The 27,675-nt window shown below is 34.7% G+C and overlaps 1 protein-coding gene across 10 annotated transcripts; it reads left to right on the forward strand.

Annotated features, from left to right (window-relative positions):
* The first annotated feature begins 126 nt into the window (after positions 1-126).
* LOC126818890 (spermatogenesis-associated protein 6) lies at positions 127-27,387 on the forward strand. Of its 10 annotated transcripts, XM_050546536.2 has the most exons (14): positions 127-264; positions 6,452-6,589; positions 6,924-6,972; positions 7,342-7,514; positions 7,722-7,823; positions 8,502-8,557; positions 10,676-10,732; positions 15,635-15,722; positions 16,375-16,480; positions 17,416-17,567; positions 20,094-20,175; positions 20,337-20,587; positions 25,194-25,282; positions 26,239-27,387. In XM_050546536.2, the coding sequence occupies exons 1-14, from the start codon at positions 217-219 to the stop codon at positions 26,375-26,377; spliced, it is 1,530 nt and encodes a 509-aa protein (XP_050402493.1). In that variant the 5' UTR covers positions 127-216; the 3' UTR covers positions 26,378-27,387. The 10 variants fall into 10 exon arrangements, with proteins under 10 accessions (XP_050402493.1, XP_050402487.1, XP_050402485.1 ...); XM_050546530.2 differs by lacking the exon at positions 10,676-10,732 and having other exon boundaries at positions 13,508-15,722; positions 25,194-25,315; XM_050546528.2 differs by lacking the exon at positions 10,676-10,732 and having other exon boundaries at positions 13,508-15,722.
* Positions 27,388-27,675: the final 288 nt, after the last annotated feature.

Here is a 27,675-nt window from a genome sequence, read left to right on the forward strand (position 1 = left end):
TTTTGAATATTCTGTTGTCAAAATCAATACAATTCAATCAATATAAGCCGGCGACTCCTACTGAACATACACTAAAATGAATGATCCCTGTACAAATTTTTTGATTGGCCGTCTCATTTTGCGTCCCCTGCAACCTAAGTAAACACAAGTGGTTGGTGTCCGATGAAAGAGAGTGTGTCAGTTTTGCATTTTTTGGCAGTACTGACATAATTTAGGATGCCAAGAAGGGCAATAAGATGCGTGGTTGAATTGAATCTCCACGGGGTAGGTTTTATCTTTACAGATATATTCACGTTTAAAGTGTTTATGAACAGTTATTCTGTCGGTAACCTAGTAGGCCTATATAGTAGTCTACTAGCATAACCTAACCCAGTTTTAACAATCGTGTCAAATCCTGTTGGATTAAAAGCGGGGAACGTTTTTTAATACTTAATAATAATAGATAGATCTAAATTAAAAACATATTCCGTTATTTAGATTTACCACATGTGAAACATTATAAATGAATAGTTGATGTTACGCAAGTGGTTATTTTGAAATAGTTAAATCAGACATTATTATTAGTTTGATTATTAAAATGATAGGAATAATTAGGCCTTTGGATGGCCGAATGGTTAGCGCCTGCACATTGAATCATAAGGTGTACATTGAATCATTAAGTCAGCTGGCGTGGTTGTGGTTTTGATTCCTCGGTTGTTGTACATTATTATTATTATTATTATTATTATTACAGCATATTTATAGTGCACCCTTTCATATAACATGTTCACACATTGTTACAAAGTGACAATGTAAATCACACATAAACAACAAGATTATGGGCATGTTAACAATTGTATACAGAGTCAGTTAAAAGCCTGATTAAATAAATGTGTTTTAAGTTGTTTTTTAAAAGAATACAGAGATGTACAACATCTTAAACTAAATGGTAGATTATTCCATAAAACAGGTGCTTGATAACTAAAAGAGCGCTGACCATAGGAGACTAGTTGAACAGTTTTGGGCTTTAAAAGTAGTTTATCTGATGTACGTAATGTTCGGCCAGGTGTATAAAGTTCTAAAAGATCTGAGAGGTAAACAGGAGCTAAATTATTTAAACATTTAAAAGTAAGTAATAAAATCTTAAAATCAATTCGATATTTAACAGGTAACAAGTGTAAATTATATAAAACAGGAGCTATGTGGTCACATTTCTTAGTTAAAGTAACAAGTCTAGCCGCAGTATTCTGTACTTTTTGTAATTTATCTATAAGCTTTAAAGGTAAACCAACTAAAAGTGAATTAAAGTTATCTAATCGAGAAGTGACCAGAGAATTAACAAGTGACTTAGTGGCCTCTACAGTTACACATTTACGTATTTTACCTATATTTCTAATATTAAAATAGCACAATTTACAAATATTATTTACTTGAGCTCCCATAAGCATAAAACTATCAAAATAGCGCCAATATTACGAGCAGAATAAGATGAAAATATATCACAATTACCAATTACAACAGGGGGGTTATCTTGTGCAGATTTACTTAATTGATGCCTTGAGCCTAATAACAAATATTCGGTTTTATCATCATTCAATTTTAGAAAGTTCTTTGACATCCATTTTCTAATTTCACTAATACAGTTCTCAAGTTGCAATTTTGATAAATTGAAAGAAGATGGACAATTAGGTGTAAATGAAATATATAATTGAGTATCATCGGCATACAAATGAAAGCTGAGACCATATTTTCTGACAATATCTCCTAATGGTGACGTATAGAGAGTAAATAAAATCGGACCAAGAACAGAACCTTGGGGAACCCCAGATGACAAAACAGATTCAGACGACGATTTGCAATTAACTAAAATACACTGTTTTCTACCCACAAGATAGCTCTCTAAAAGATTTAATGCAGAGCCACAAATACCAAATTTAAATTGAAGTCTACGTAGAAGAATGGAAGGGTCCACCGTGTCGAAAGCAGCAGATAAATGTAATAAAATTAAAAATGTACATTTTCTATTATCAATTTCCATTAAAATATCATTTGAAACCCGGGTTAAAGCTGTTTCGGTACTGTGAAATTGTTTATAAGCACTTTGAAATGGTTCATAAAAACAGTTATCATCTAGATGGGCCTTTATCTGAGAAGCAATACATTTCTCCAATATTTTAGAAATAAAACTTAAGTTAGAGACTGGCCTGTAATTTTTAAAAACATTAGGATCTAGTGTAGACTTTTTAATTAAAGGGGTAACATAAGCTCGTTTGAAAACGTTGGGAATAGTAGCGGATGATATACAAGAATTAATAATATTGGTAAAAACTGGAATAACTTCGTCTAGACAGTCCTTAAGAACAGAAGTCGGAACAGGATCTAATGAACAAGATTTAGGAGCAGACAATTTAATTAGCTTTAAAACAAAAGATTCACTAACCAAGTTAAAATTTTCTAAATAAACAGAATTTTCTAACTTATCAAAATCATGAGCGTTAAAGTCAATAGTTTTATTTAAATCATCAAGTTCAGTTCGTATTTTCTGTATTTTTATTTGAAAGAAATCAGAGAATAAATTTGCAAGTTCAGTGTCATTATCATTGTCCGGGAGGATAGTACGCTCAGCATTATGGTCCAAAAAGGAATTCACAACTTTATACAGGTCTTTTTGTCTGTTTTCGCCATTTTCTATTTTATCAGAGTAAAATTTGATTTTAGCATCTTCAATTAATTTATTCACATTGTTTTTTAAAGATTTATAAATCTGTTTATGGACATGGATTTGTTTTCCGCCACAGATGTTCAGCCTTATTACGGTCCCTTTTGGCTTCTAAAATAGAATCATTAAACCACTGCGTATTGTGAGAATAGTAAATGTTTTCGTTTGAAGAGGAACAAGCGAGTCCAAAATTTCAGCAAGCTTTGAGTGATATTGCGTTGCCTTCTCTTGTATATCTTGAATACGTTGAATGCCATTGAAATTCGAGTTCACTATTTCCGCTTTAAATTTATTTATGTCAAATGATTTAAACCTTCGATATGTTAAAGTCTTTCTTGTTGGTTGTGGTTTCTGGATCATAAGATTAAAAGTTGCCGGGAAATGATCAGATATTAATTTGTCCGAGACAGAGAGATTATCCAGTTTAATATCACGTGGATTAGTTATCACCAGATCGAGAATATGTCCACCGTTATGAGAAGAAGAAGAAACATGTGTGAGAGATCTATTATTCAGCATATCACAAAAATCAACCGCGGTAGAGTCGTTGGAATCATCAACAAGAAAATTAAAATCTCCCCAAATAATAGTGCAACACTTAGTCATCATCAACTGGTCCAGAAATAATCCAAATTCTTCCATAAACTTTTGACACAATCTGCTATTGGGCGGGCGGTAAATTGTAATAATCCTAGTTTCCTTGAAAGAAAACTGTAGAGAACAATCCAAAATTTCAAAAGAATCAAAACGGTCATGACGGATTTTCTTACACTTAATAGATGACTTAAATATAAGTGCTACGCCTCCTCCACGTGAACCGCGAGGGCAATGTTGTATAGAATATCCATCAGGTACTAAAGCTGCGATTGTCGATGAGTCTGAACAGTCATTATTCAGCCACGTTTCAGTTATTCCACAAATATCAATAGAATTTTCAAAAATATAATCAGATAAAATTGTTGTTTTATTTCTTACGGATCTGGCATTAATTAATCCAAACGAAGTTGTTAATACTGACGCTTCATTTTCGACCGCGTTTCTAATTTGTATAAGATTGTTGTTTATCTTCTGTTTTGTTCTAAAGTTTTTGATCTGTATGTGATTTTTGATAGAGTTTGAGGTAAGCTGGATGAGATTGCTATGATTAATGTTAATATTCAGTGGATTAGTGTTTAGAGGTTCATATGGTCTGTTGGTGGTGATAACTTTTAAATGTCTTTGATTTCTCCCAATTACTTCATTGTTGTCGTATATATAATCATTCAAAGCGACTGTTTTATTTTCGACGGGCCATGCATTAAGACACAATTGTGTATTGTCTGGGTGTTGATCGATTTGTTCAGAAATTATTGGAATAGTAACAAGATTGCCCCTGTTTACTGTTCTGTGTCTTTTTATTACTGTATCATTTCTAATAGTAGTAGTTGGATTTAAAACATCAATCTTTTTAACCCACTGCTTTCCACTCCTCACGCCTCTATTATTATTAATATTATTATTATTATTACTAAAACAATGAGTGTATGTATGTGACAAGGAATAGGGTCGCCTGTCCAACCTTGTGGGTATTCTCCGGGTCCTATGGTTTCTTCCCACTGCTAAAGACCCCTACGTGCAAGCAAATTATTGAAATGAAATTGAACCATATGTAAGTCCCGCAATGACCAAGTTTGTGTGGAGTAAACGTTAAACCCCAACTCTCTCTCTCTCTCTCTCTCTATACTAATACTATATACATTTGTATCCATTCTATAAGTAAAGTCTAATTAATAGACTGCCTGTATAGGTGCTACCGTAATCTAAAGGCTTATATAATGTAGCATTATACACCGAGAATGCCAGATTCAAATCCATGACAAGAGCTTTTATATACTTTATATCAACAAGTTTTAAATTCTTTCACATTATCGAGCTACATGTATGTTGGTTCAGTGAATATATGACGTTGGCTTGCTATCCTGCAGGTGAGGGATTATGATAAGCGGTATCGCATCGCAGTTTGCTAAACAGAAACGACGGAAGTGCGAATCAAACATTAATTTGATTAGCAGAAAGTTATCAAATGTAAGGGAATCGGTGAATCAAGTTTCTAGTCCCACAAGCATGAAAAAATGTTTAACAAGCATGATTTACTGATTATTTTGGCGGGGAAAAAAGGTCACATGGCTAAATAACAACAACATGGTGACAATGCACACATTGCAAATGGGTGTCAATGCCACGATATAATTTTAAAATACAATTTTATGATGAAGACAAACAATGTTTCAACATCACAAACTTTCTTGCTTTAATTTTCTGCTGTGTAAATGAAGACACCTAATTTTGGAGGAATATTTTACTGGCATGAATCTGAATACTGTTCGGAAACTGAATATGAAAAATAGTGAAATGCACCTATTTTTAATTTTATTCAGAACACGATATGCAACGTAACATAACACTATTCGTACTTAAAGTCTATTAAAGAGAATGAAAGTCCCCCATGCCCATACACACATAAACATTAGTTGTATACCTGTAGAAATTATTGCTTTAGAGATCGTTCAATACGTTACCATGATAATTTACTTATTTGCTATTCAATCAAGGGGAACTGCTAATCAATAAAACATCGAATAATTGCTAATCATTTTATTTTTCTTATCATATACCCTGCTAGAGGTCCTGTGTTCGATGACGGTGTTGGCCTAGAAAGTTCATCAGGATTTTCCGGCTTGGTTCCCCCTTGTCACAGGTGCAGGACGTAGAGTTGGTAACGAATAACATACAGTTGTTTGGATGGGACCTAAAACTGAGGTCCAGTGTACACATTGGCGTGCACGTACAAGAGCCCTTGATATAAATTATAACAGTAGGCTGCTGCTGCTGCTGCCCTGGGAAAAATAGCACAATGTATGGCGTATGCCAGTCTTCATTAGCCCAGTTGGAGTAGAACAGTAGGACCTTAAACCCTATTTCATTTTCATTTCTTTCACATTTTCAAAGAATACCATCTTCCAGTTGTCTGATGGAGTCTGAAATTCAGGTCAGATACAAGTTTCCTAGCAATGTGCTCGTATACAACCCCACTTCTTACTAAACTTTTTGTTTATTGCCAGTGAGTATTATAATTTGTAGGTTATTGCGGAGTTATAATTACCCTTTTCAACATCACAAAATCCTAATGATTTTCAACAATTTCCGATAACTTGGACAGCCAAATTTACTTATTATCACACTAAGAAGAACTAGAAGTAGAATCCTATCAAATTTTAATTACTTTTTGAGTTGTTGCTTATAATCAAGTTTCTAGTATCTTGTAAAATCTTCCCATTATCTACAACATAATAAAATAGTGACTGTCTTTATGGATTACTCGGGCAACTTCAAAGCCCAGCTTAGGCATGGGCCTGAGGGTCCCAGTCCCAGGGCCCCGCGGTTCATGGCAAAAAGAGAAAAAATTCAAATTCCGGATGAAAGTTTCACGGTAATCGATCTAGTGGTGCCAGGGCGGAGACTGAGCTATCCCTCAACCTTCTCTGTGAAGTTCCACTCGGTGATTGGTCTAGGCTTCTAGACTTGTATGCCATCCGGTTAAACTGGGCTTTGGGTAATCTAGCTGCTATTGGATGTTTAGTTGACTATCAACCCATCTTTAACTGATACAAAATAATAATTGATCTGTGTCCGTATTTTTATAATAAGATTCTGTAGATATTGTGTTTTGTTTTATATAGACCCAACATATTTGTAATGTTTATTTTATTTCAGGTATCTGCCCCTGGTTGTTGGTTGCCAAGCAAAGAAGATTGCTATTTGAGCCTAGCACTCTTCTCACAGTATAAAAATACACAGCTCTTAAGTTCAGTTTTTCCTATACTTGTTAATGAAAAATTTAGATTTGAAAAGGTAAGTTTTAAATTTTCAGAAATTGACACAAGAATGGCGTTAATTTGATTTAACAAATCCAAAACTAAGACACTCCCCACCCACCTACTTTGAGTCCTCCCCCTCCCAACCAAAGAAATTGTACACAGTGGGTTAGAGTTCATTATTTAAACTGAATGGCAATGGTTTCAGTTATTGTGCATCTGACAGTTCATTTATGATTTAGAAAATTGAAATTGTAATTTTGAGGTTTGTTCGTACTGATATCGCTGTCTTCACAAATACTAAGTGTGTCCTTTAGATTTTACGTCAGTTGTATGGTTAAAGTTAAATGATTATTTTATTTTTATTTTAGACATATTTTACAGCCTTGGATGAAGAAGAAGTTATTGAATTATTAGAAGGTGATTATTATTAATACATTGTATATTACCAATACCCAAAACACCAAAAGTGCTCAGCGTGGCAAATGTTTTGAATTTTTCTGGATTTTTCAGATAGTTGAAAATAGGTATCCTGTGCAAATTTACCATCAATTTTAGTTATTGCCCCTCACCCCCATATCTTCTAAAATCTTTTAAGTGGGTTTTACATATGTTTTAATGCATCAAGGTACATGTATTAAAGATACGTTCCCATGTACAAACTGGGTGATTTGATGATGTATTTGGACTAAAAAAACATATTCAAAATTGCCATACTTTTATTGGAAATAACCACCCGATAAATACTTTTCTGGGAATGTATCTTTAACTTAAAATTATATATTTCAGATGAGTTGGTTGTTATTGAACTGTTACAGATGTCTGAATATTCAGACGGTGCAGTTCATCTAGCTACCTATACCAATAATGTTCGTGACTTCTTGTATCCATTTGAGACATACAGACCAACAGTTCATTCAAGAGATAGAGATATTTTCTTAGAACGCACAGTTGCTTTCCCTGTAAGTAAATTAATATCTGTTTTGTTTCCCGTTACAAAAAAAATAGGCTAACCATTCAGTAATCATATACATTATTATTTTTTGCTATAAAATTGTGACTTTGTTACCATGACGCAAAATTGCCTTATAGTGTATGTGATTACAAACTTACAAAGTCATAGTACAAATTATCTCTTATTGAAGATGTTTCGAATTTTCATTTTTCAGGGTATTTCTCCTAAGTTGGAGTTTTCATCTAAAGTAGTTGTAAAAGAATCATATTCTGATGACATGGATGCATTAGAAGATGCCATTGATTATCATAAAAATGTAAGTTATCTCTCGTTTTATTAATAATTTAAAATTTATGTCCCTTTGAAGACAGTAAGGTTAGCTTTATGAACACTCTACCCACTACAGTTCTTATCATTTTGTTTTCAGATTTGTAAGGATTTTTCAAGTGCAAATTTTAGTGTTATCTCCCACTTTCTATTATCTAAGCTCAGTTTTTCACAAGTTATCTTTCTGTACACATTTTGACTGTTATTAACTTAAGATTGTCAAAGTGATACAGATTGTATGATTATATTGGAGGGAATGCCATAAGGAGGAACCCTATCAAAATTAATAATATGTTGATATTTTAGAATTACCATTTCCCCCTCCCAATTTACTTTTAAAAAAATTGAGATCTTATGGATGTGATATTTAGCAGAGTTCTTTACAGCATTTTTCAAAACTCTGTGAAATTTGTCTTCTGTTATTGACTTTCCGTAAAATTAGGGAATAACTTTTATGTATGTATTTGAATTTTTGATAGTGTTTTCATAGTATGGAATCCATACTATGTCATCAATTGTTGATACATGCATCCCCATGGACCACTACAGTTAGCTAACCTTGGTAAAGTCTGATTAAACACCATGAAAACAGCTTCATAACATTTTCCTGTACTATATCTGGTCTGAAACCAGTCGCAAGTTTAGCAATGGATTTTTATTTCCACAGACATTGAAGAGACTAAGGCGATCAAAGAGACGACCCAGATCCTGTTCACCAAGACGGTATGCTAACTAATTTAAATTATGTAATCTACAGACGTCAGATTTGTTATAACAATTTTATTTTTTCTAAACTTAGAATTAAGAAAACTCCTAGATTTTTATTTTATTTCAAGTTTCTTTTTTTAAAGATTATTTTAAAATATTTTATGTTAATTTTATTGTAGTCAGTTTTATTTTTATTTTACCTTTTGTACACTTACCTTAGACATAATATTTATTTAAGAGAAAAGCTGAATTGCAAATGTTTATTTACTAAATATTTTTATTTTTGAATATAAACAATATCCGAATTGTCATACCTCCATATGCATTGCGTACTGAAGTCACACTTTTTTGGCCATTGCTAATTCACTTTTTATGCGTTTTTTTATTGAAATTAGAAAAATTGAAACAAGTAGAATGGGACAGTTCAATTCAGCACATCTCTTAATTAATTACATGTAACTATACTATTCAAAAAAAGTAGGGGATATTTGATTTTTAAGTGTTATTAAAGTCACCTAATGAAACTGACGAAGAAACAAATGACAAAATGAAATGAAGTTCACATTCATCGATTTATTCCAAATGATCGTTAGACTAAGTAAGGCACAGACTGACCATTATAAGGGTAAAATGATACCCGGGGTCAAACAGCAAAGTTACCACAGCATCACAACCAAGTCAGTAACGGGTAAATCCTCCTCTGTTTGCCAAACAAGCATTGATCCGACGTGGCATACTCCTAATGAGACGTCTAAGGTCATTTTGGTCCAGATTGTCCCATTCCTGTTGCAACGCAGCAGCAAGTTCTTGGACATTGGCAGGACGTTGTTGACGTTGACGTAACCTCTGTCCAAGCATGTCCCAGACATGCTCGATGGGGGAGAGGTCGGGACTCAGTGCTGGCCAAGGTAATTTGGTGATGTTCTGTTGTTGGAGGTAACCTGTAACGATCCTGGCCCTGTGACATCTTGCGTTGTCATCCTGGAAGATGAAACGGCGGCCATGACGTCGTGCGAACGACACAACATGGACTGCCAAGATGTTGTCCCGGTAGTACTGGCCTGTAACACGCCCTGCAACAACATGTAAAGCCGTTCTTCCAGCAACAGTGATGCCTCAACACACCATAACAGAACCACCCCCAAATCGATCATGTCTGATGACGTTAACGTCTTGGAAGCGCTCGTTTCGACGACGCCACACCCTCCTACGTCTGTCCAAAAAATCAACAGTGAACCTTGACTCATCTGAAAGCATCACATTGCTCCAGCGTCGATTATCCCAGTGTTGACGATCCCTACACCAACGACGTCTTGCCTGAATGTGATGATCTCTCAAACAAGGGATCACGCGAGGACGTCGGGCGCGAAGGTGACCCCTATGCAGTCGATTCCGAATCGTCTGGCCACTCACTCTCACACCAGTGTCTGTTTGAAGACGAGCGCTGATCTGATTTGCTGTGATGACACGATTTCTCAAGGCCAAGGTACGGATAAATCGATCCTGGGCTTGAGTTGTCGCCCTTGGTCGACCTGAGAGTGGTCTGTCCTGTACAGATTGTGTATCACGGTATCTGGACCGTAGCCTGCTTATGACAGACTGAGAAACATTCATCGTCCGCGCCACAACCGCCTGTGTTGTGCCGATCTGTAGCATGCCAAGGGCACGTAACCTTTCATTTTGGGTAAGCCGACGCATATCAAAATTTGTTTTCTGGTCACTAAAACAATTAAACTGATGTTTCCACCCTGGAATTCAATGCCACAATGACTGTAACATTCAAAGTCAGAGTCGTGCAAATCTTGGGTTGGACCCCCATGATGATCCCAAGCATCACCCGCATTCCATGCGGTAGCTATTGGTGCGTTTGGGCGTCACATGTAACTGGAAATGTTTCTTCTGTTAGGTTCTATAGTGACTTTTTTCGTAGTCATTTGCATATTTTAGTATTATGCCCCCAAAATCAAATATCCCCTACTTTTTTTTAATAGTATAGTATAATGTAACTTTTCTGTCTTATTTTCTATGATATAATTAACTGAAACAAACATCAAGATTTTTTCTTATTTAACTCTTGAAGTGATTGAAATTGAGTGATTGCTGAAATAGATATGAATGCTGTTCATATTTCAGAAAAAGTAAAATATATAGCAAAATTGCATCAAGCGGTTATGGGAGAAAAACACGCAGGTACATTGTGTTTGTGGCATGTCTTATAATATTATTATGTACACTCTATATTTTACACATCAAATAATCATGAGTAAATTTAATTGGTTGTAAATAAATTATATTATTCAGTTCAGATTACTAGTAAGTAAAGTTCAGTTATCATTCCCCAGCACTATAACACACTGATAATAATTCGCAATACTGAAATAAAAATTAAGCTAGTTATTTTCCCTTTTCTCACCTTCACATGTCTGATATATTAAATCGATTAACCACACTTCATGAAATTACATCATTTGCATGAAAATCTTGGAAATGTTATACTTTGAATTGGGGGGTATGGATGGCTGAATGGTTAGTGTGCACGCGCTGTATCATAAAGTCTGTCATTGAGTCGACTGGCGTGGTTTCAAATCCCCGGTTGTACGTGACAAGGAGTAGGGTCGCCTGTCCAACCTTGTGGGTTTTCTCCGGGTCCTCCGGTTTCCTCCCACTGCTAAAGACCCCTATGCGCAAGCGAATTATTGAAATAATATTAAAACCATATGTTAGTCCCGAAATGACCTAGTTTGTGTCGAGTGGACGTTAAACCCCATTTCTCTCTCTCTCTCTATACTTTGAGTTGAGTATGTATTAAAATTAAAACATATTAGTTTCAGGGTTTCCTATTTCGCAGTAATGGTCATGATTTTTCTATATTAAAAAGAAAGTGTGGAGAAATATATGTAATTAATATTTGTATTGTGTGAATATGTAAAGAAGGATTTGCTTTGATATTCCAATATGTACCAAGAAAACTATCGAATAAATGAAATGATTGATAAATGGTTATTTTGATGATTTTTAAATAGGAAATTGATCATAAAAAAAAATTAACTCATATTTTTAAAATACATTTTCCAAATAATCTATCATTAAACCATGTAGTTCGTAATATTTAATTATTATTCTGTGAAAATATTATAATTATTTAGTCCATTTACAATTTAATTTCATTGTGTCTTAAATATTATATGCAGCAAGTTTTATTTTATGTTTTGAATAGTAAACAACTAAATATGAAAGCTTAAATGTGCCTACTACAGGAGATGATCCACCCATTTCTGCATTCTAATGATAGACAGATAGGAATGGCAGCTAGTAGAATCAATTTTCAAAAATCTTTTAGACACTCAGTGAAGGATTACTTCCTTGAGGTCACTGGTGGTGCAAGAACTAACCATGATTTTCAATTGGAAAGGTAGAAACACGACTAACAGTTAATTTAGGCACACAAACTCTACAAATGTCGCCATTTAAGCTTGGGAACCTGATATTGAAAGATCTAGTAGTAACGTCACAAACACATTGTTTAGTTTTATAAATGTTGATTAGAGTAGTGGTCATTATTACCAATCGTTTAATAATGATATAAAAACTGAAGGTCACAGTGTAGGACCATCTCCTTCAATACTCTTTACATATCCCATGAAATCTTGTTGATTGAAATAAAAATTACAAAATATTTAAAAGATAATAACCATTTTCAGGATAAACTTTAAAGGAAATTTAATCAAACTTTTGAAGACACAATGCAGTTATTAAATGGATTCTTATACCATTAGTTAGACAAAATTTGTCAATGATAAATTTGTAAGCCTTAACCATTTTAGTTTAATTTTATAGTCATAATACTTTAGTTATTATTTGTTAAATGCTTCTTTTTTTAAAAAATCTTTCTTTTTTAATATTTTTAATATTTGCTGATGTTACAACTTGTGGTCTAAGGGAGCTTTGTCTACAATTTTTATAGACTAGTAAGTGCTTGTGCTATTTTAGATACAGTAACTTTTATATCAAGAAGTCAATTTAGAACAATTGATGTGGTCAGATGATAGAATCATAAAATTATTTTCAATACTAAAGTAACTTTGGTCCAATTCTAAATGCTTTTTTTGACCTGGTTGCCCCTTGTCAGTGGTGCAGGACGGAGGGCCTGAAGTAAAATCGAGGTCCCATGTATACATTAGTGTGCATGTAAAAGATCCCATGGCAGTTGGAATTTGATATAAGAGTAGGCCATAGTGCCGCTGCCCAGGCCAAATTTCCCTCATAGCACAATGTATGACATATGCCCGTCTTCATTAGCCCAGTATAGAAGCAGAACAGTAGGACATTAAACCCCATTTCATTTCTTGAGTAAAACAATAATCATCTATCAATTAACATTGTTCTAAATTGACTTTTTAATAAAAAAAAATAGCTAGGGTTTCTGTTTCATCGTACATGCACGATTTCTTGGTCCGTATCAGAAAACCTGTTGAATTGCAACTAATTTTATTATCTGAAACGTTGAAATGCAATTAAAAAAAATGATCATAACAAAAAATCTACATGCAATCTGGTCTTTAAAAATATATTGTTAACATATATAGACGTAATACAACATGGATTATGCACAACTGATGCTAGAAACAAGTTTTTGAAATTTTTGTAAATCATGTATTTTCGACCCATCATCCAGTGATTATAATTTTGAAACAGAAACTATGGCCTAATTTAGAATTAGAACACTTGTTATTAGATTCCTACAATAATTAGTCAATATAAAATTTAAACTGAACATTGTAATTTCGTAAGTTATAATTCTTTTAGATTACTTACATAAATATGATGATTAACTTGTCTTTTCAAAGATAATTTATTTCAGTAGAAAAATGATTTTGACTAAAACTAAAACTGAAATGATTAAATTGAAAGGTTTAGGATATATAATCTTCCTGTAATTTATAATTTATCTTATCTATTTTTCAGGAATAATGAGACGATTGCAGAAGAGATCTACAGAAACAAAATACAAAAAACAGGTGTTGATGATTTTGATATTAATTATGATAATTACCAAAATTTCACAAGGCACCGTAATGGCACCAAAAGACTCAGAGTTGATGGTCAACAAGCAGTGGACTTTAAAAATTATCCAACTTTCACTAAGTCTAGGCCATCTGGTTACATTTTACCACATCTTACTGGTACAGATGACCCAGATGCTAGCATTATGTCGGATGATGATGATGATGATGATGAGGGATATAGTGGTGCAGGTAGTTTGCTAGATGATATGGAGGATACTGATATAAAGTCACAAAACTTGAGACGTTCAGGGAAAAAGTCTGCTGGGCAGAGAACTGCTTCTGGAGTATTGCGTAAATTTCATCCACCAGCAACACCTAGACTAGGCAGATCAAGAACTCGAGTTCCACCAGGTAAAGTTCAACCAAAACAATCAAGTAGTGGGAGAAAGTTAACTACACCTCGACAACTTAGCCAAGATCGAAAATCATCCACATCAAAGCAACCAAATACTGGTAAAACTTTGACAACTACAAAACAGCCAAGTAAAAGATCAATAATTGGTACACCAAGAAAAGTTATAGGAAGTAAACTGAAACCTGGTAGTGTACGATCACTGTCAACCCCAAGACAAACTGACAGGAAGAGACCTCTAGCGACTATAAGATTTCCTAGTTCTCAGAGACCAGTTTCCAATAAAGGACAACCAAGTGACGAGGTACCAATAACCAAAAATGGATATGTTCGCAATAAAACACCTTTGAACAGATACCCAAGATCTAAGTATCCTCTTGCCCAAACTAAATATCCTAGTGAAAATGGAAGAACCATTCACTCTAATGATCAGAGACCATTCGCTATGAATGAATACCCTGTTGAAGATGGACCATTAAACAGAACCAGATACCCCAGATCAAAGTATCCACTTGCCCAAAGACCCTTAGATACAACTGGGTACCCAAGTGAAGGACCTTATCCTATAAATGGATACCCAAACGAAGCACAATATCCCACTGCTGGATACCCAAGTGAAGGGCAATATCCCATTGCTGGATACCCAAGAGAACAACAGCATCCTCAAGATAGATACTCAAGGGAAGGAGAGCATCCTCAAGATGGATACCCAATGGAAGGACAATATCCTCGTACAAGATTCCCAAGTGAAGAACCTTATCCACAAGCTGGATACCCAAGTGAAGGGCAATATCCTCAAGCTGGATACCCAAGCGAAAGACAATATCCTCAAGCTAGATACCTAAGTGAAGGACCTTATCCCCAAAATGAAGGACAATATCCCCAAGCAGGATACCCAAATGAAGGACAATATCCTCAAGCTGGATACCCAAATCAAGGCAGATCATTTAGAACAAATAAAGACCCATTAGCCAGATCAAGACACCCCAGTAGAGAGAGGCCATTGAATCATGCTAGACATTCAAACGAGGACAAGGGGCACATTAGTCCAGGACGACATGTTAGTCCAAGAAGATCAACCAGTCCAAGAAGACAGGGCAGTCCAGTACAACTTACTGGTCCAAGAAGGAAAAATAGTCCAACAAGACTAGGTAGTCAAAAAAGACCTGTCAGTCCAAGAAGACCTATCAGTCCAAGAAGACAAGGCAGTCCAACACGACAAATATATCCAAGCCCACCAGGTGGAAAAAGGCAGTACCCTGTTCATATAACTAGACCAGAAAGTGTACATCCTCCAGTCATCCCAACACCAAGACAAATAAGTAGACAAAGACCACTTACCCAACCAGGAGACCCAAGTGCATTGTTTTATAAAGCACCACATACACAACCAAATAGAATTGGTCAATTAACCTCACCACATCAACAAAATGGAGTGACTCGTTCATCTAGACATCCAGATGATATGGGACATTTAGCTTCACCAAGCACAAAACAGCCTGGTGGAACTCCTACACCAGTTTTTGAAAGCCAGTATCCTGGTGTCAAAATACGTGTTGCAACAACACCCATTGGTTCCAGTGCTCCCTTACCACAAGTTATTAATCACAAATATGGACAAAACATTGTATCTGATTATGCCCAAAATCCAAATGATCCTTATTTTATTTCCAGAACACCGTCACCAACTCTTCATCAGCGAATCGAGGACCTTACCCTTTATCATGAATCTGATGTGCGTCCTCCATTTGTTGTGAGGAAGGTATAATTTACATCTTATTATTATCTATCTATTCTGCATCTCCATGAACTTGGACTAATTTTTTTCCGGATTGAGTCACATCAAAAGGGTGTTTTCATGACAATCGATGTAATATCGTTGAACTGATAAAATCTTTTTGATGGTTGTGGACTACATAACATATGAAGATTGGTAGATTTTTAATCCTTTGCTAACCACAATATTGTGGAAGTTGAATCTCTAAAAGGAATATCAGTACAAAATTGGTTCCATTTCATAACATTTGGTATCCTCTGTAGACTATATTTGATGGGCCTCGTTTTCATCTGAATGAATCCATGCTGGGAGATTATTTACTGTTCATATTCTGTTCTTTGCTTAGTTAAATGTATATATGTTTAATAATCATTTTAGTGTGGATTAATACATGAATAATTAGATATTTCCGAAAATGCAAAATTACGATCAGTAGCTTTAAGAGTAGTTACTTATAAAATGTCCTCTTTATTCGTGTAGCTCGCACCCCAGCAAATAATTGGCACTAGATGAATATTAAGAACTCTGCCCTACAGTTGAGCTTGTGACCCTTAATGGACATAAGCGATTAGTCATCCACATAATACAATTCAGGGCCTGTTATTTTTGTTTTTAATCTTATTTCTGTAATCAACAGCTTGATACAGATCTGATTGGTCGACAACCAGGTGGGGTAACAGATCAGAATGCTAAATCAAAACCTCATAAATGTATTCGTTTAAATAAATTTAAACCAGGCACAGGTAAGATTTGTTTAATTTCTTATTCAATTGAGATATATTATTCATTGTTTTGATGTTTTTGAAAGTTATTTTTATTGTTTTCCTAGTAAGGCCATATAAAACAAATATTGTGGTTTTCAGATACCTCTTCTGCCTTACATGACCAGCTCATTCATTACTACATGTTCATCCTGTATTAAAGAGATGTGTATCTATTGAATGATACCAGTTGATTTTACAAGTCCCTAGATCATGCACTACTGACATCTGAATCAAACCTGCTACCTCATTATCTGTAGGTAGTGAGCCACATGATACTTTGACAAAATAAAATCTCCTAAAAAAGATCAAATTTTTGGAAGGAATGTCCAGGAACCAGAAATTTTTTATGTGTGGCCCAATCTCTTCAATGGGATGGTCCTTAAAGGCCTAAACATGAGTACTCCAAACTGCTGCTTGTTTACTCAAGCGTTTGAAACATACTGTAAACCTAACAAGATTTGATTAATTAAAACTGTGCAACACAAACCATTATGATTTCACTGTCATCTGAGCAACAATTAGTACACATTAACACATATTTTCATGTTAACAAACTATTCTATTGTGAAATAATAATCTTTAGTACAGTGCCTCTGAAAGTGCTTACTCATTTTGGTGGATATTAGCAGGACTATTCCAAATCCATATATCCATCCTAAGCAATAATTGATTCCTCGGTTGTAGGTGACAAGGAGTAGAATTGCCTGTCCAACCTCGTGGGTTTTCTCTGGGTCCTCCAGTTTCCTCCCACTGTTAAAGACCCCTACGCGCAAGCGAATTATTGAAATAAAATTAAACCATGTGTTGGTCCCGAAATGACCTAGTTTGTGTCAAGTGGAGGTTAAACCCTCTCTTTCTCTCTCTCTCTCTCCTAAGCAATAATTAACATGTTATTATATCAACTTCATTCACAGATTATTGTCCCCTCTGTTATGATGCCTACACATTAAAATGTTGTTCGATTTGTCAGTCATATAAGCGCCATCTTGGAAGGTTGTATTGGGGTCATGATAAACACTATCATCCAGCTGGTCATATATGTAGATCTTATCAAAACTATATGGAGGTATTATACATTTGTTTGTGTAAACACAACTATATGCATGATTGATACAGCATACTCTTAAAATAAGTTACATGCATGAAGGTGCCGCTCCAACTAAAACATGTCTGATGTGTTTACTAACAGTAACATGCCCTATATAGTTGATCATATTTGTTATTTAAATGTTATTACATGTATAAACCTTTTTGTTTACAATAGACCAAAGGTAAACTTTTAGAAAAATAATAATTATGGATGATTTCTGTGACACTATTCATTGATATGTTTAAAAATATATTTCCCATTATCTTTCCCCATTATAGCAATATAGTGGGGAAGGCAGAGTCTTAAAACATTCTTTTAATGACATTTTCACCCACAGCTAAAGACCCCTACACACGCAAATTAATTAGATACAATCCATACGTTGATATACCATCCATATGAAATAAAATATTGAGTGAACATGAATACCTCATTTCTCTCTTCCCTACTTCTCTCTTCTAATGAAAGAATCATCTCATTGTCCCCCGCCTTTCGAAGAGACATGGGACTATTAAAATAGGTTCGCCTGTCTTTCTGTCTGTCCGTCTGTCTGTCCGTCACACTTTTTGGGATACAATAACTCTACTTCGAATTGAGCTAGAATGTTCAAACTTGGTGTACGTGTTTATTAGGTCAATGCCTTGATAGAGTTTGAAGATGAGCATATTCTGCTTAGGGAAAGCAGAGATAAGTGCAATTTAATTGGTTGATGCTTTGGGACACGATAACTTTAGTTCTAATAAAGTGAGAGTGATGAAACTTAGTGTATAGTTTCATTACATCAATAACTCTCCTTCTAATTGAGGTAGAATGTTCAAACTTGGTGTAGGTGTTCAATAGGTGAATGCCTTGATGGCCTTCGATGATGAATATTGTCTGCTTACGGTAAGCAGAGATAACCAATCTGATTGGTTGATGCTTTGGGGCACGATAACTTATGGTTATAATTAAGTGAGAGCGATGAAACTCAGAGTATAGATTCATTATATCATTACCTGACTAAGTTTGAATGAGAATTTTCTGCTTAGGCTAAGGAGCGATAAACAATTTGATTGGTCAAGACTTTGGAACATAGCAACTCTGCTTTTAATTCAGGTAGAATGTTTAAACTTGATGTAGATGTTCATTAGGTGAATGTCTTGAGTTCAATGATTAACATTTCGAGATAAAGCTAAGCAATTTCATTGTTCGATGCTTTGGGACAAGATAACTTTGATTCTACCTGATAGAGAGTGATGAAACTTAGTGTATAGTTGATAATTAGTTTGATTGCTCGATACTTTCTTTTGAAAAAGATAAATGTGCAAATAATCAGTCTGTGTCATCTGTTTATTTTGGGATTTCAGTGGGGGACATCAGCCTCACTGTTGGCTTGTTATTGTTTATTTTTGCTCCAGATTACAAAAACAAAAGATTTTTAAGTGATGGTACTAATTTTGAATGTTGTGCATAATTATAAATGCCTTTTTTATATATAGCATGCACTGCATGGTGTACAATTCTCTTTTAGTTTCTTTTGATGGATATAGCAGTTTAGAATATTTGCCTAATCAAAGAACCAAATCTCTTCTATCTAAGGTACTGTATTACAAATCTCTGAAACTATCAAAAGTTGTCTAGCTTCCTATTTTGCTTTTTTAATCTTTGATTTTATTAGATTGTGTTTATAGTTTACACATTCCATCTTTCAACCAGGTTTTTATGCGCCCACATTTTTATGTGTAAGTATATTGTCGACGCCCCTGTCCGTCCATCCAAAATTTGTTTGTGGACCCTCTAGAGGTCACAATTTTTATCCGATTTTGACAAACCTTGAAATATAGGTTTATCTGAAAAAGATCTTGGTCCTTTTGTTATTGGCGTGTATCGGACCGTAAGTTGTCGCCGTATCTTCGTGAATTTTGGCTCCTGATTGTCCAAAAAATCACATTTTTTTTAGCATAGGTCACAATTTTTATCCGATTTTAAAAACTGTTTAAATATATCACCATTAAACGCTGTTGATGCTTGAGGTTGACAAAATGGCTGCTGCTTGAAAGCAAATAGTATAAAAGTATGTTATACTTTAAAGATTGCAGTGGACTCTCTGTAATTCATAATTTTTGTCCGATTTGGATGAAACATAAAATATATGTTTATATCCCAAAAATCTCAGTTCTTTTCGACATTTGTGCATCTCACACTTTAACTTCTGGATTATGGCCCTTAGTTGTATGGTCCTAGAATTTTTTTTATTTTTTTTTAGCTTGTTCTTGCAAAATGTGGACGTATCTTGCCAGGCAACCGATAGTTGGGTTGTATGTTATATCTATCTAGTGAAAACTTGGCCAAATTATGTTAGGTTTTATGTGCGCTGTAAAATGAGACATGTATTTGAAATTTTATAATATAGGAAACATGTTAATGTTTTACATTCCAATTGTAATTTTAAATTTTTCACTAGTTAGGTGTGAGTGATATAATAATTTTTTTTTTTTTTTTTTTTTTTTTTTTTTTATTTAGACTCCTACCTCATCCAGAAAATCACCAATATATGGTTATAAAAAATATTTCGATGATGATGATGATGATGAACATGATGATGGCAAGTAGTACTCTCTTACAACATATTTCCAGCTATTCTTCATTTATAAACGAAAAGTATTTAGCATCTTATATCAAACATTTTTACAGCATGTAATATTGTTCAACCTCACCTATTGAATTGATAGAAAAATTTGACTATTATTATAACTCTCCTTTCAGACTCAGAAGTTGCCGAACTAACATCAAGAGTAAGAGATTATGGTGTGCCTTATAGAACCCGATCAGTTAGCCCTGGAAACAGACAGCGTAGCTTAAGTCCATCTTCACGCAGAATCATAAGTCCTAGTTCACGCTTAATAACAGCTCCACGCTCAAGAAAAGACTTATATGACAGTCCTCTCAACCGCAGACTACCAAATGTACGCATAAGTCGAGAGTACAGTCCTCGAAATACATACTACGGACGAGATGTAAGTCCTCACTCTGACAAAGATAATGACAGTAATAAAAGACCACTTGAAAAAGACAGTAATAAACGACCAAATAAAAAGGAAAGTATAAAGAAATATCCCAATGAAAAAAAAAAATCTTTAGATGACGTTGACGGATATCCTATTTCTGACAGATATGATACGGACAAATATAAAAATGAGAAAAAAAAAAACAGGCGCCCAGATACTGGCAGTGATCCTTATTCTGAATCGGCAGATGACAAACCTTCTAGAATAAAGGATGATCCTTATGGCAGAAAAAGTTCCAGAAGTCCCTATTATGACAAAAAACCTGTCACATACCGCAAAAAGAAGGGGACTAGAAGTCCATATACAGATGTAAGCGGGGACTTGCCTGCTGGTATAGGTGGTGATATTGACCCATACAGCCCAAGAGAGGGTGCAGAAAGTCCTTATTCTCATCAACCAGCTAGAAGAATTGATGACACACGCCCTTTTAGCAGAAGAAGAGGCACTGAGAGTCCTTATTCTCAACAGCTAAATGGAATAAGTAAAAGAGGTGCTAGACGTCCTTATTCAGAACAGCCAACAGGAATAAGTGATGACACCTCCCCATATAGTAGAAGAGGTGCTAGAGATTCTTTTTCAGAACAGCCAGCAAGAAAAAGTGACAACACCTCCCCTTATGATAGAAGTGATGCTAGAAGTCCATATTCTGATGAACCAGCTGGAATAACCCATTATGATCAAAGAGGGGGTGCTAGAAATCCTTATTCTGAACAGCCAGCTGGAATAAGTGATGACATTTCAAGTTATGGTCGGAAAAGGGGTGCTAGAAGTCCATATTCTGATCAACTAGCTGGAATAAGTGATAACATACCCCATTATGATGGAAGAGGGGTTGCTAAAAGTCCTTATTCTGAACAGCCAGCTGGAATTCGTGATGACACTTCACCCTATGGTCGGAGAAGGGATGCTAGAAGTCCTTATTCTGAACAGCCAGTTCGACTAAGTGATGATCCACAACCTAATGTACAAAGAAATGGTGCTAGAAGTCCTTATTCTGAACAGCCAGCAACAATAATTGATAATGATTCACCCCATAGTAGAAGAAGAGGCAACGGTCCTTATGGTAAAAGAAGGCAACCTAGAAGGGGTGCTGAAAGTCCTTGTTCAGAACAACAGTCAGATAGCATAAAGGATAAACCCTATGGCAGAAAAGGCTCTTATACTGATCAAGTAGATAGAATAAGTGATGACATGGGTGACCATTATAGTAAAAGAAAGGGTGCCAGAAGTCCCTATTCTGATCTTCCTGGTGATGGTACTTCTAGAATAAGTAATGGCATAAGTGGCCCGTACGGCAGGAGAAAGGATGCTAGTAATCCTTATTCTGATTTAGAAGATCATCCAGCTAAAATACGTGATGACATTGGTGGCTCTTATAGAAGGGGAAAAGGTCCCTATTCTGATCTTATAGGTGTTCGTCCTTCTAGAATATATGATGGTCCTTATAATGGTGAAGTTGGTAGCCCAAAAAGCACCAGGAGGGAAGGTGTTAAAAGTCCTTATGATCTAACAGGTGATGACCTAGAAGGCCCTTATAGTAGAAGGATTCATGGTGACAGGAGTCTTTATTCTGACCGAACAGGTGATCATCCCTCGGCTGCAGATGACATTGATCAATATTCTGACGGCATAGATTCTTCTGCTGGAAATAGAGATGGTGCCGATTACCTATTTTCTGATACAGACAGACCATCTAGAATAAGCAGAAGAATAGATTATTCTTCGAAACGAAAGGGTGCTGTTAGTCCAGTATCTGATTTATCCAAAGATATGGACCAACATTTTAGAATAGTAGACCACATGGATGACTTGACTGATGATATTGACACCATTGATTCTATTTCCGGAACAGATCTTGATGTAGATAAACCTCATGGTAATAAGGATTTTACAGATAATCTAGATGACTTTGGTGATTCAGATGAACACTCTTTGATCAGTGGGGATACAGATACTTATCCTGGTGCAAAAAAGACCATAGGGATTTCTTCTAGAAAAAAAGGTACCAAGAAGTCTCGCTCTGGCACCAAAAGTGGCTTAGGTGATGGACATAAAGAAGTTAAAACGAAATACAAGACGTCTGTTGGTAGAAGCGCTGACGGGACCACAACAAGCACAACCAAAAAATACACTAAACGCATACACACTTATTCGAGGACAACCAAGGGCAATGACAGAACTTTTAAGAAGGATAGCGGCAGTCCTAGTAAGAGCAAGAAATTTGCTACCAGATCTACTCGATCAAAAATGACAAGTGGTTTACCTTCTAAAACGACAGACGACCAATATTCTAGAACAGCAGATGACATAAATTATAAAATGACAAGTAACTTGCATTCTAAAAAAGCAGACGTTTTGCATTCTAAAAGGACAAATGACGTTTATTCTAAAACAACAGACGACATACCCTCATTTTATGATAGGACCAGCAGGGCTGACGCATATTATGGCACACCAATGACAAATTGCAAAGGCAGAAGTGGAAGTCCCTTACCTAGTCGTCCTGTGAGCCCAGTGTTGAACAGAACAAGGTTTCGTGACCGATTTTCTGAGGCTCCATTTTTCAGTACTGCAGAAAAGCTATCTGAGAGAGTAAGCCATGTCATGTGTTAGGCTAGTTTTGACTAACATTTACAAAATTTATTTTACTGCTCTCTTTTATCTAGAACTTTTTGTAAGGCTTTTTATAGTTTTAAATTAATTTTTTAAAGTTAGTGAACATTTAAATAATTTTAGATAATCAGGTTCCATGAGTTTCAAAACAACAAAGCCCCTTGTAACCTCCAGTACAAAATAGAAGCCATATTAGAAACTTCTTTATACCTAAAATCCATGTTCTGTCTTCGCTTTGCCACAATTTTGGTGATGTGGGCCAAATGCAAAATTGGCGCTGGTGTGCCATTAAACTTCATTACATTTCATGTATCATGTAGATCTAATCTGTTTGATAAATAATGTAGCACTTATTGTCAAATCTAATTTGAACTCGTGCCATTAGATTTTTTTATGTAATATTATTAATAATCATTTATATTTGATATGAGCTTACTTTATATTTGAAAATAACTATCATTTTATTTACATGCTGCAGAGATTGTACAGAGTATGTACCAAGATTTTGTTCCTCTTTATTTTACACAACTGTGTTTAAAATCAGTCCCTTTTCCCCCCCAAGTATTAGCCAGGTTTATTATTTAGACAAGGAAAATAAGTATTCTTTGGAAACCACTTAATGTTAAATCTGTCATTGTCACTTTAAAAGTTAATTTAGAAAGAGGGAGCTGTTTGGCGGGGTATTTTTTGATTTAGAATATTTTAGTGTAAGAATCCACAAAAAGTTGTGTCCATATTCTAGCTAGTTATGCTTTTTATTTGAATTCTAACAAATTCCAAAACATTATCTGTTTTACATTTTGACAGTAGTTTAGTTTCAACTTTTTATTACCGGTAGAATTGACTTTGATTAGTTTAGTTTAGTTTAAATTAGGTTTATAAATTATTTTGTTTTTATACGCCCACATTGAAATGTGGTTGTATATTGTCGTCGCCCCCATCCGGTGGACGCTCTACTCTAGAGGCTAAAGTTAATATCCGATTGACTTTAACTTTATACACGGTGTTTGAGGTCATAAGATGAAGAAGCCTATTGGTTTTCAGCGATTTCTGATAATTACTGCCAGAGTTATGGCCCTTGATCAATTTAATATTCGATTGACTTTAAATTTATACACAGTGTTTAAGGTCATGAGACGAAGAAGCCTATTGATTTTCAGCGATTTCCGATATTTGCTGCCAGAGTTATGGCTCTTGATCACTTTGAAAAATCTTGTAGACACTCTAGAGGCCAAAGTTAATATACGATTGACATTCAATTTATACACAGTGTTTAAGGTCATGAGACGAAGAAGCCTATTGATTTTCAGTGATTTCCGATAATTACTGCCAGAGTTATGGCCCTTGATCAATTCAAAAAATCTTGTGTATGCTCTAGAGGCTAAAGTTAATATCCAATTGACTTTAAATTTATACACAGTGTTTGAGGTCATGAGACGAAGATTCCTATTGATTTTCAACAATTTCCGATAATTACTGCCAAAGTTATGGCCCTTGAACACTTAAATCTATGATATTAAAAGCTTTGTATACAAAACGTTAGCATGGGGCAGAACTTTATAAAAACCAAACAAATAGTTTTCTGATAATTACTTCGTGAGTTGTTGCTCTTAATCAGAATTTAGTGTATTATAAATGTTTCATTACCGAAAAAAGTAGAAATATGCGACAACTCTTGTTGACTGCCCAAACGATTTAACTGCTGTGGGCGTATGTTTCGTTGCCTGGCAACCTATCTTTCTTAGAAATTTCTGATTAATTTTGTTCCATAATGTTTAAAATATAAGGTTTATTTTAATGGTATAAACTTTTGTCATATTTACATAAGTAAGGGTAAAAATAATTACGTGTGTCAAGTCTCAAGTCTTTGTCGGATCTTACTAAATTCCAGATTTATTGTCCTACAATAAATGAATGCAAATATATAATTTCTCTACTTCAGGATGTTGAAAGAAGTCATCGTTATCGCTACCCAACACATGATACACTAGATGACCTTGCTTTAGATACAAGTCTAGCTAAATACAGGAGGTACAGTCCCATGTATTCATGATGATATACAAGGTTCATTTTCTATTACATTTTACTAACCGCATGCCCTTGTAAATAAATGTACATGTAATTGTGTCTGACGACATATCGATACAGAAACTGTAAATTAAGATAATAAATTGTGGCACATGAATTTCAAATAACCCTTGTATTTTTAGTTCAATTACTTAATGGGGGGGATAGATGGCCGAATGCTTAGCACGCGCGCGCTGTATCATACGGTCTGTCATTGAGTCAACTGGCAGGGTTTCGATTCCCCGGTTGTACGTGACAAGGAGTATGGTCGCCTGTCCAACCTCGTAGGTTTCTCCGGGTCCTCCGGTTTCCTCCCACTGCTAAAGACCCCTGCGCACAAGCAAATTATTGAAATAAAAAAATTAAACCATATGTTAGTCCCGAAATGACCTAGTTTGTGTTGAGTGGACGTTAAACCCCATTTCTCTCTCTCTCTTTCAATTACTAAATGACATCAGTATGGAGATGGCCACATTGAATTGAATACTTCCTTGAATCTCGCCTTAACTTTAATATAAAGCAATCATAAGGAAGAATATTTCCATAAGACAAATGGAGTAAGCCACATGTAATAATTTTGTACTTTTGCCTAGTATCTGTTGTATATAACAAGTAGGATCGCCTGCCAAATCTGGTGAGCTTTCTTCGGATACTCTGGTTTCCTTCCATGCTAAAGACCCCTACTTGCAAGTGAATCTTTGAAACAGAATTATACAATATTAGTCCCCTTGTGACTATTAGTGCTGAATGGATGTGTACATGTCTCGGTGCAAAGAGTTGATCCAATAGGAATAAACTGGAATTGCCAACCACTTCAGGGTTCTGGGAACCACCGGTTATGCACTGAACTAAAAATTTAAGATATAGCCATTCCACTCTAATTGTATCTATGATTATCAACTTATCTTCATTTATTTCAGTCAAGTACATATTGATAATGGACATTACTGGACAGAGAGAGCAGCTGAATTAAGTGGAAAATCCCATCGAGAATTATTTAATGATAATATTAGTAAAATATATAATAGATTAAATAGAAAAGCAAGAACATTAAGATAATATGTAAACAAGCCTAGAATGATTTAGTAACACATATCAATGTAAACTGCCTTTTATAATATGTGTATTAACCTATGTATTTAAAGTTAAATTCTGTCATGGAACTTTTGATTAAGACAGCAATTGATGCAGGCTTATTGGAAGTGTTAAGAATTATGTTTTTTAACAATTTAATTTTGTTGTCTGGTAAAAAATACAACCTAAAAATGTAACATATATATTTATGGACTTGAATAATAAATTGCCTGCCTGTATGTATAGTATTGTACTTTGTCATATTAAACTTATAAATCTGTCTCAAGTCATCTGACATGTATACTTAGTACTATATGATATTTAACTGTAGCTCTTTAGATCTGTCCTTAAACAGCCCAGATTCTTCTTTTGCTTTCAATAAAACTATATCCATATCAATGTCATTCATTGTCTTAATTTATTCACTGAATTAAGACCTGGATATTTCCTCCCACTCCCCGATACTTTTGTTTTAAATTAAATAATCTATAACTTAGTCATGTATATAATTATAATTATTAATCATTATCATTTAATACACGATCTTAATATTATATTTTTAATTATCAGTATAAGATAAGTATATTGTTATATGGAAATGAAATAATTAGTCTTGATAGATTGTTGAAACTTGTAAATTAGTAAGTTGAAATGCTTTGTTTTAATGTGTAAATTTGAAAATGGTAACTTGATGACCTACTGTTGGTATACATATGTATTTAACACACATATATATAATCTGTTGAACTGTGCCTTTTGCTGAAATTGGCTTAAAATCCTTTTATTTTTTAGATTGGTATTTCTAAGACTTTTAGAAAATACAAATAAAATACAAAGTCACAACAAATACTCCACAAGTGCACACCGTCCTTATTATAAACCAAATATTAGTTAAATTATTTTAAATTGCATTAACTGTGATATTTACTATTATTCTTCAAAAGATATACTTTCTAGGATAGACATATTTAATGAAATAAAATCTTTCTCATTTACGCTATGTTATTTTCAACAAATGATTGCGTTTGCAATCATTTCAAACTAGGCAGGTCAAAGTTGTGCGTGGAACAAATTGCAACTAAAGGTTGTTTTTTTTCTGTTGACTCATTATGATGATGTTAAAAGTAATGCGGTGGACAGGTGATACTATACAGTATAGTCGTAGGAACAAGGATTCATTACAATTGTTGACAAAAATAGACGTCAATAAAATGGACGTGCTACTGTTCTGCTCCGACTGGGCCCCATCAGTGTGTTATGATGGGAATTTTGCCCTACAGTAG

The sequence above is a fragment of the Patella vulgata genome, chromosome 4 (assembly GCF_932274485.2).
Source record: "Patella vulgata chromosome 4, xgPatVulg1.2, whole genome shotgun sequence".
In the NCBI taxonomy this organism is placed as follows: Eukaryota; Metazoa; Mollusca; class Gastropoda; family Patellidae; genus Patella; species Patella vulgata.

What these genes read in the sequence shown, in the direction of transcription:
- LOC126818890 (XM_050546528.2), top strand. Translation starts at nt 217, where the DNA reads ATGCCAAGAAGGGCAATAAGATGCGTGGTTGAATTGAATCTCCACGGG. An exon ending in AAAAATTTAGATTTGAAAAG is followed by an intron (nt 6,590 to 6,923) that starts GTAAGTTTTAAA and finishes TTTTTATTTTAG; the next exon opens with ACATATTTTACAGCCTTGGA. An exon ending in AGTTATTGAATTATTAGAAG is followed by an intron (nt 6,973 to 7,341) that starts GTGATTATTATT and finishes TATATATTTCAG; the next exon opens with ATGAGTTGGTTGTTATTGAA.